The sequence below is a fragment of the Condylura cristata genome, unplaced genomic scaffold (assembly GCF_000260355.1).
Source record: "Condylura cristata isolate star-nosed mole 26May11 unplaced genomic scaffold, ConCri1.0 scaffold00015, whole genome shotgun sequence".
Lineage (NCBI taxonomy): Eukaryota > Metazoa > Chordata > Mammalia > Eulipotyphla > Talpidae > Condylura > Condylura cristata.
The window spans coordinates 8530192-8540013 of NW_004567116.1; the positions used below are offsets into that span (position 1 = coordinate 8530192).

At 51.5% G+C, this 9822-nt stretch overlaps 1 protein-coding gene across 1 annotated transcript in view; it reads left to right on the top strand.

The window, feature by feature from the left end:
• Window positions 1-9822, top strand: part of LRP4 (low density lipoprotein receptor-related protein 4) — a 55701-nt gene that overhangs the window by 7131 nt on the left and 38748 nt on the right. The window contains exon 2 of the mRNA XM_012725182.1: window positions 56-252. Within this exon, the coding sequence (XP_012580636.1) occupies window positions 56-252 (197 nt within the window). The remainder of the gene's footprint in view (window positions 1-55; window positions 253-9822) is intronic.

Below are 9822 nucleotides of genomic sequence, written 5' to 3' on the forward strand. Positions count from 1 at the left end.
CCCCTCCCGGTCCCCTGGCGGGGCGGCTCGACTCGGGCTGCACTGGCGGCGGCAGCGGCCGAAAGGCGACTTGCGGGGCGCGCTCGCCGCGGTGGACCCGTACGCTTCCTCTCGGGGACCCTTCACGCACTCGCGCGGCCTCGCCGTCCCTCGGGAGCCGGCGGGACCCCCGGCCGGCAGGGAGCGCCGGCGGTGGCACCATGAGGCGGCCGTGGAGCGCGCTGCTGCTTGGCGCCCTGCTCTGCTCACACGGTAAGCGGCGCCGCAGCGCCCGCGCGGACCGGCCGGCGGGGAAAGTTTGTCTCGGGGTCCGGCAGCTGCAGGACTCACCTCCCAGAGCCTGACGGCGCAGGCTGAGGCCTGAGACCCCGCACCCTCGCTCCAAGCAGTAGCCTTGAGCTTGCGTGCCGGGGAGGGCACTGGAACTCCCCCAGATATTTAAGTCCGAGAGGGGGCAGTCGTGGAGGACCCCCCCGCCCCCCCGCCCCCCAAGACACCAGCCCCCGGGCTCGGGTCTGGACCCGACCCGGGGACGATCCGAGGCGCTAGTTCGCCTTCCCTCGTAGCTCTTTGAGGAGTTGGGGGCGGCTTCCCTTTCAGGTTAAAACGGGGTCTCTGTGTCCTTGGTGCAAATGAATGTGTGGGAAGAAAGGGGCGCGGGGGAGGGTGGTCGCTAAACTCTACTTTGTAAATAGCCCTCCTTCCGACGAGCTGGGGGTCTTGTGCTGGTTGATGAGAGGAGGCCCAGTGGAATCGGAATACTTGCGTGCTGGGTTTTCCTCTACACGGCGAGCAGTTCCTTGCCCCCACTGAGGGTCTTCGGACATTGCTTGCTTGCAGCATCTCCCCTTAGTGGGGTTTTGGGTTCCCTCTCCAGGCTGCGGCCAATCAGCTTCCTGCCCTGGATCCATCACGGGTGGGGAAGGGGAGGGAAGGAAGAGGGGAGAAACTGTTGAAAGGGGGGGCAGAAGAGGGACATAGGGAAGAAACTGCTAGAAGGTTCAGCAGATCCGTCCTAGGGGTAGGAGGTCTGGGGGAGCGGGTGTTGGCGAACCTGTGAGAGGCAGCCTCCCGGCCCGCGCGGTGGTCCCGGGGAGCTGGACGCACGGCACAGGACTGCAGCTTCATCTGCTCCTGATTAATATCTTGTTTGGTGCCCGTACGCAACTGTTGTGTGTGATTAGAACTCCAGCGGAATCTGTTTCTCCGCAGTCCCCTAGGACCGTGGGTGCACCCCGTGATTTAGCAGCTGTCTCTAGTTTGCGCCCAAAGATCAAAGAACTTTGATCTTTGAACCTCAGCCCTATTCACCCACCGCTATTCAATGCGCGGGAAGTGTGTGTGTTTGTGTTGGTGTGTGTGTGAGGGGGGGTGGTTGCGAACCTCTCCATTCTCCTCCAGCCCAGTGAGGAGATGGGGTTCGGAATGGAGGGGTCTGTACATCCTGGCCTTACAGGGTTCTTTCTTTATCGTTGGAGAGCTCGTGTGGAAAGCGTCAGTGCACATTTCAGAACTTGCCTGGCAGGGCGTGGAGATACCTGGGCACTTGTTTTAAAGACTGGTTGGCCTCCCAAATCCAAAACAGAGTCCTCATGTCTGTTTAAAATATCCAGGGTCTTAAATGACGTTTTCCAAGCCCTCTCCAACACCGATTACTCTCCTCTCTTCACTCTTCTCCCAGAAGTAGCCTGGCCGACCCACTTCCCCGGCTTCCTTCGCAGTGTGCACCCCCGCCTGGCTCTCCTAGGAGGTTATTTGTAGCCTCTTTGGCGTGTCGGGACAGCGGCCCTACAGGGGTAGGAATGTGTGTGCTCTTCCCACCACATGGGCCCCTTAAAGGGACAGCTATGCTTTTTGGGGGGTTTTCCCCTTCCGGCTGTGAGTGGAGAGGATGGAACTTTCCTCTCGGCCCCCTGGAGGAAGTTTTGAAAAAGATCAAGGGAAATGGCACAACACTGAAAAATAAAAAGGGCTAAAACGGATACTAACAAAGCCAGAGAGGAGATTGCCGCCTTCTGCCCTTAGGGAAAGGGGCACTGGAAGGTTCTTCTGAGACTGGCTCTGAGGATTTGACTGCTGCAAAATTGTCAAAGCTGCAGCCACTACATCTGCAATGAGAATGGAGTAGGGAACTGTGTGGATTTAATGCTGTACAGAAAAGGATAGAAGGGTTCTTGGTAACTTCTGGGATTTTTTGTTTGTTTACGTAAGAACAAAAGTTCAATGGGAACGTGTAAGCAGGCGTTGAGGCTGTGTGCTCAGAGAAAGAACAGTCTTTAGCACGCAAATCTAGACTTCGCCTTGCCTGATACTGACCCCTCCTTGGAAGGCTGGAAGGGATAGATTCATGGCTCCCAGTGACACTGAGCGGTTGCTCTACCAAACACCACGATGAGGATCCAACGGTGTGTTCAGGGGCTCTGGAAGAAACAGCGCATCATAGCAGATCACTTGGGCAGACCCCCACCTCAGCTAGAAGTGAATTCAAGACACTGAAGTGTAAGGTGCTTATTTGGATGCTTTTAGTCCTTTGGGCTTCTCCTGGACCCTCTGGGTTTGGCCTGAGCTACACAGCACATCATCCAACAGTAAAGATTTTGCAAGGAAACTTGATTGCTGGCCCTAGCCTTGGCTAGCTTCCTCTTGAGGGTTGAGGCGAGACCTCCGGCAATCACTGGCGAAAGAGTGGAAACCATATTGGTCTAGGAGGGTCTTCCCATAAGCAAAAAGTTGTTTCTGAGAATGAGTGCAAAAGAGTGGCACTGAGAAGGGTCCCCTTCCTATCTGGCTGTTGTCGTAGTGCTTGGTTGACCTTGTCCCTGAGTTTATTGGACATGTAAAAGATGCTTGGCTTGCCTCTGATTTTGGATTTCCTCTTCTGTCCCCTGATGAGTATCGGATAACATCTCTGGGACTCGCACGTGGTATTAAGAATGACAGGTGCAAGGCAACCAAGTCTGACCATGTCTGATACAGAGTCGTGGGGCATGTCCATTTCTGAACCAGCAGAGAATCAGGAGGTCACAGAGGACAGGGTGTCTTTCAGGTCTTCCCTTACTCTTTCTACTGATTGTGTATCTGGACTCCTTAGAAGAAAAATGGGAAGGATGGCTTTGTTGCTTCTCCTTTGAAGAGAAGATCGGCAGTAGAGGCTTCTGAATAGGAACAGAATTTCAGTTTTAAAAAGTAGGTTCATCTTGGGCCCTCCCTGGTGGCGCAGCGGGTTGGAGCACAGCACTGAGAATCTAAAGCCGCTCCCGCATAAGTCCGATCCCCGCCTGCCCCGGAAGGGACCACATGGCGTGGCAGACCTCTCCTGACCCGCCCGCTGCTCCCCTCAGCAGTGTACTTCGTCGATCTGCCTGTTCTGTTTCCCACTCTGTCTCTGGTGAAGCCTCTCGCCGCTCCTGAACCTCTGGCCTATACCCCAGTTCTGTATGCACAAATAAATAAATCTTTAAAAAAAAAAAAAAAAAGTAGGTTCGTCTTTTTTCTTTTCCTGGGCACTTCTGATAATTGAGAGCCAGTTCCTTGCTTTGGTGGACTGGATCTGTCAGCCGGTGCTAGCTGCAGTTTCTCTACATTCCTTGGCGCAGCTTAGCCAAGAGTTTTGCCTGGGCATGGGGCATCTGGGCCCCAGACGGTGCCTGCACTGTCAGCTCATCTTGGGCATCAGCAGCCCTTCTTAGCTTGTCAGCCTGGTGGGATTCAGTGTCCCAGGGGAGGCTCCGTACTGCCTAGTTAGTTGGCAAAGCCCAAGTTTGGTCCTATAAATAGCTCAGATGAATGCCTGTGCTTGCTGTTCTCCTAGTTTAGAGCTGGCAGGGTCAGGTGCTTGCTCCCCAGTACACTCAAGCGCATACCCTAAACTGGGCTCTGCACCCATTCATTTATTCATTCATTCAGCAAGCAACACATTTGCCCAGCAGTCATCTAATCACTGCAGGCAGAGCTCAGTGATTCAGAAGCACAGGCAGACCTGGGTTTGAATTTGGCTTCCATACTTCTTGACTGTGCAAAACATTTACTCTTTCTGAACTTCAGGGTTCTTCTCTGTAAATGGAGGGGGAGTCGAAATAAATGACACTTGAGACTATTGTAAAAATAACAATATGTGCAAGCCATCCACACAAAAATTAGCAACGATGGAGCTCCTATAGCCCTGGATATATGTCAGGCAGCTTGCACAGTGGATTAGAAATGGTTTTGCCTTGGGACTATGGGAGCCAGGTAAACAATAAATTATATTATAGTGCTGGATGCCAAAATATAGGGCTCAGCCTTTCATTTATTTCAGCTGTTTCTTGTTTTTATCTCTTGAAGATCTTGCCCCCTCTCTTCACCATTGAAAGCCTAATGAAAACCTAAGCATGTCCAAACTTCCAGAAAAGAGGTCCGTTAAGCTATCATTTGAATCTGGAGAGCCCCTTGGCCTCAGCTGTCCTAGGCTGGTCCTGGGAGATGGGACTTTCCTCTGCGCTCTCCCCTGCTGAAAGCCCTGTGGCGAGGCATCTCACGCTAAGGTTGCTGTGACCGGGGTGAGAGGTGCCAGCTGAGGTCTCTGGCTGGAACAGTTTAGAATTCCAAGCTCTCTCTCCCACCCGCCTGGGAAGGGAATCAGGCTCATAAGGTAGCAATTGCCCCGGCTGGGGGGTGGGGTGGGGGGGCTGGGCTGGGCTGTGGCCCTGCTGCTGCCTCATGATTACCATCTTCCATCAGGCATCCTGTCAGTGTGCAGGCATAATTGATGCGGGTCTCAAGCCCCACATCGCCCCCAGCCCCCAGCTCCTCCACCCCAAAGTTTGACCCCTGTTGTCTCTTTGTTTCTTCCTTTTAAGTTGATGCCAGTGATTTGATGTGGGGGGGGGGGGCTGCAGATAGTTGACCTTAACCAAGCACAGCATTCAAAAGAGCTGATTCTGTAGCTTTCCTTGTGGCCGATTGACTCCATTTTCTCTTCCGCACTTTTGACTTAGCAAGAAGCAAGCATCCTCAGCGTCCCTGGCACCTCTTCTGCCCGGCGCTGCAAACTTCATTCTTCCTCTGCACGTAGCCATTACCCACGGGACTCTCAGCCGGGACTCTCAGCCGAGCGGATTGGCTGGGAGCTCTCCCTCTGCCCTGCTTCCCTGCGCATTCAGGTTCGAGTGGGGAGAAGGGCTGCCTGAGTCCCAGCTGGGGAAGGCCTTGCTGGGACCTGCGGCAGGCCCCGACTTGGCTACAGGAGCAACCCCCCTCACCTCTACGCATTGCTGAGGATCAGAACTGCGGCAAAGCCCGGAAACAAAAGACGGAGAGAACCTCCCATCTGGCTGAGAGGCAGCGACACAAAGGTGCTGCTGCATAATTTATCACCGGAGGTTTTCAGGGGCTGAGAAGCTCCTACACCAGCCAGTGGTTGGGGGGATGGGGGGGGCGAGAGGGACCCTCCCCCCTCTCTGGGTGTCGGGCCAGCCAGCCAGGTACCGCCGAGGGTGTTGGGAGAGACACCTGATTAGCACTTAGGACGTGCAAGAAAGACATTTTGAGGTTGTGAGTGCCTCCAGTGAACTCTCCAAGCTCTCTGCTACTTCCTGCCAGGCCTGAGGGTTCCCGGAGTGTGTATGTGTGTGTGTTTTCCTTTCCAATGTCCCATCCTTGGGAGCTCTACTGCCACCAACTTTTGGGCATGGCTAAGGGCAAGAGATAGTTTCTCTGCAAGGCTGATTACAGCCTCTGAAAACCAAATGAAATGGCAGATTATAATACCCCTCCGTGGGCACATAGGAAAGGGAGCTCCCTTCTCTTTCCACCCCATTTAAAACAAGTTTCAACTACAGATTCAGAGGCTGTAGAAGTCTAAAATGCACTTCCTCAAATCAGAATCTGCACTTTGGGGAATGATATTTTGGTGATCATATTTTGCACACTAGGACACGTAATCTAAAAAATATAAATGTACTTCTGTGGCAGTTGACATTTTTTTTTTTTTTTTTGCTGTGTCCCTGGTTGATATGTTTCGCGTGTATTATCACATTTGGTCCACACAGTGTCCCTACCAAGTTAGGACTGTTAGGCATCTGGCTTACAGCTGAGAAACTATGGCTCAGAGCAGTCTGTTGTCACATGGCTAGTGAGTAGCTGAAGCAGGACTTGAGCCCAGAGTCTAAACTCTTAGCACTACAACCCACACCACCTCTCAGAACAGACTATTTTATAGTCCAAGCTATCCCCAAAGATCTAGGTTGGGAAGAGTTGTTTTATCTTACAATGATTCTTTGGGTTCAGTTATCAATTGCTCAGTGAATCCTAACGCAAATACATTTACTTCTGATGGAGGGAGACCTAGAAAGGCTCCCAGAAGGGGAGAAACCTCACTAACTTAGTCCTGTGTTTTGAGATCTAGGCAGAGAGGGAAAGGGTATTTCTAGCAACACCTCAGAGAGTGCAGCTACCACTTTCAGTCCACCTTCTGTTGGGTTTGTGCGATCTGTTGGCTGAGCAGGAGAAACAGACTTTTGAGGACCTTAAGAGAGAGCCTAGTAGCGTGGTTCCATGACTTGATGGAAAGAGACTCATCCATGGCACTAACTTTATCCACTCGGTGCAAGCTGGCACACAATAGGGTTTCTAGACATCTCAAGCTCTGACATAGCAAGTTTTTGTCATGAGGTGACTGGGTAAGGGTTCTGTGTGAGATGAAAGGCCACTATGCCAAGTGGTTTTTTGAAATGAACTAATTTCTCATACTACCCATAGGAGGTGAGGGAGGCGAATCCCAATTTTCCTAATGAGAAACTAAGGTATGAAGAGATTAAATTACATTCCAGGGTCAGCTAGCCAGCCACTAACTTAGTTTTCTTCCCATGTTCTTAAAGTTCCTCTTCTTTCTGTTTCATCATTTCGAGGACGACTGATAGGAATTTCTTTTCTGTGTGTGAGACTCCTTTGAAAGGGGCTTCTAGAAGAATGCCAAGTAAGCCTGACCTCCAGGGGTCTAGGGACAGACATGAGTAGTCTCGGCAGGTTGGTATCACAGTGAGTGAAGGAATTCCTGTAGGAGCAGAGAAAGACCTTAAACTGGATAGATCTAAGAAGCTGCTTAAGATTCTGCCAGAGCTACCTGGGGCCAGGTGGGCTAGTCAGCAAAGAGTTCACTTCCTGGACTTCTTCTGCTACCAGCCAGTCCCCCTTTTGGGAATTGGTTCTGAGGTTCCTTCTGCAAGTTCTGCCCTCCAGTGGCCATCTCTAGGCACCCAGCTCTCTCCAGCTTCCATGTATTTGCTGGATGAGCTTGGATCCATTCACCCTCCGGGTGTCTGCTTTGCTTGCTACATGGGCACCTCCTTCAGTGAGAGACCCCTACTGAGCAGGTCTCCTAAGGCGCTAAAGTCAGCGGATCAGTCCTCTGATGGTCCTGGATGTAGTTTGAGACTACCCCCTCTAGCTTATCCTCATTCAGTAGAACCTACATCTTCACCATTGCCACCAGTAGGCAAGAGGAAAGTTATATATTTAAAAAAAAAGACCTTTCAGTGATAGGAGTGAGGCTCCTCCCTCTCCCATTATAATCCCCTCCACCCTGGGTAGCCATCCTAACTCGAGGGGAACTGCTTGTTCATCTTTTCATCTCTATGAAAAAACTGTGTATGGCCATGTGACATCCTGTACACCTTGGCGTCCAGGTGACAGGTGTGGCTTCCCTCCAGCTGAGAGTTTTATGCGTTGCTGGAGAGCAGTGCCTCTGACCTAGGCATGCTTCGTTGTCCCCTGGAAAACTCACTGCAAGTCCTGGTTCTGGATGACACTGAGGGAGGAAGGCTGGTCTGAAGGTCAGAATGGGGCTGCCATCTTGATTCTCTCACTTATCCTGTGACCTTTAGCCAAAGCAGGTGACCTTACCACCAGTAAGGTGGTAAATGGACACTCCCATAACTAGTAAGAGTTACTGTAATAAGTAAGAATGTTTGCAAAGGTAGATTGTCAAGTGTAAAAAGAAGCTGAAACATGCCATGACTTATTATTGGGAACAATACAATACAGAGGCGCCCTGCTTCCTACCTGACCTGAACACGGAAGAAGCAGTAAGCAGGAGAGGCCACTGCCTGCGATCCATAAACTCCCTGCATGTTGCTAATTGAGAAGACATAGAGGGGAGGAACCAGATTTTTAAATTCCCTTTTTTTGACCTCAGGGTTTTGGAATTTCTCATAATAGCTATATCGTGTATAGGAGGGCGTGTAATGGAGTGATTAAGAGCAGAGACGCTGGGATGGGCGTGAAGTCAGGCCCCGCCCCTCAGTACCTGTGTAACCTACTGACTTCACCTCTCTGCATGTAAGTGATAATAACAGTGCAGAGAGCATCCAGGGACTGGAAAGGGCTTGGAAACTTGCTTGGCGTTCCTGCGAAGTACTCAGGAGAGGATGGTTATGTTAATATCAGGAAGTTTTTGCTGTGGCCCAGCCCCGGGATAAGCAGTTTACATGGAAAGTTTAATTTCATCTTTCCAAAACCCTCTGATGTCCAACTTTATGATCCCCATTTTATGGAAGAGGAAACTGAGACTCAGAGACATTTAACTAACTTGCTCAAAGTTGTCGGGATTCAAACTCCAGGCTCTCTCAGTCCAGATTTATGCTCTCTCCTCTCAAGTCAGTTGCTCCACCAAATGGAAGCATCTTTTCTTTCCTTCAAAAGGAAACAAGAGAAATTAATTGGTGAATGACTGCCATCTTGGTTAGCCTCCCCAAAAGGCCCTATGAGCCTATGTGCCTCTAAAGCTGGAGACTTGGTGACCAGGGGGGGGAGCGAACACTTTGGGGAAAGATCTCTTCCTTGTTAGTTTGCTTGATGTTGGAGGGCCCAGCCCCTAGAAGCCAGAAGCATGGCCGAGTGTTCCAGCTTCACTTCTTAAAATGACAACTGCGTTTTGCCACCCACCGTCATTCGGTTCCTTTCTTCACTTGCCATTCTTTTAGTCAAAAAGGGTTAAAAGCTGCCCTTTATGATCACAGCCAGGACTCCAGTGAAAAGGCAGAATTCCACCTCAGGGGCTCCCAGAGGGGCAGCTGGCTTTTGGGGGGGGGGGTAGAATGTGTGTATTTGTGGAATGAATGCCCAAGCTGGGAGCTTGCCTGGCTTGAGAGGCAGCTGCTGAGTCTCTGACCTGCAGGAAGTGACTTTCCAGCGCCAGCCACTAGCTGGATGCCCACCCGATGGAATGCTTTGTTCCTGGAATCTGCTGGGGGAAATCTGGACTTCTGTTATCACTCAGCCAAAGGGGGGGGGGCAGCGAGGTGAAAACCAGCCCTCTTTACCTTCAGTGCCACTCCCTCCTGCAGACAGCACCCAACTATGCTGTTCTTGCTCTTCCAGGCCCAGTGTCAAGTCCTTAAAACCAAACCCTTTTGGAAAAAACATTCCCACGTCCTTACCCACCCCTACTACCACCCCCCCACACACACCCTGCATTTATTGGCATGCCAAGGCACAGTGGTAGCTTCTTTTACATTTATCAGCCTCTCTAATCCTTGTGGCCTTTTTATAAAGGAGGAAACTGAGGCTTAGGGAGTTAAGTGACTCTTCGAGGTGACCCAGCTGGCCAGTGAACTCAGGTCTGTTTCCTCCAGGCCCAGTGCTGCTTCCTCCTGCCCCTTCCTCCATGGCCCCCTTCTTCTCTGTCCTGTCACCCCCTTGCTGGGGTCTCTCAACTTCTGTCGACAATTGGGATTAAGAGTTCTATGTTCTGGGGCCTGACATGTACACTGTAGGGTGTTTAGCAGCACCCCTGGCTTCTAGCCTCTGGCTGCCAGCAGCTCTGCTGGTCCTGAAAACCAGACT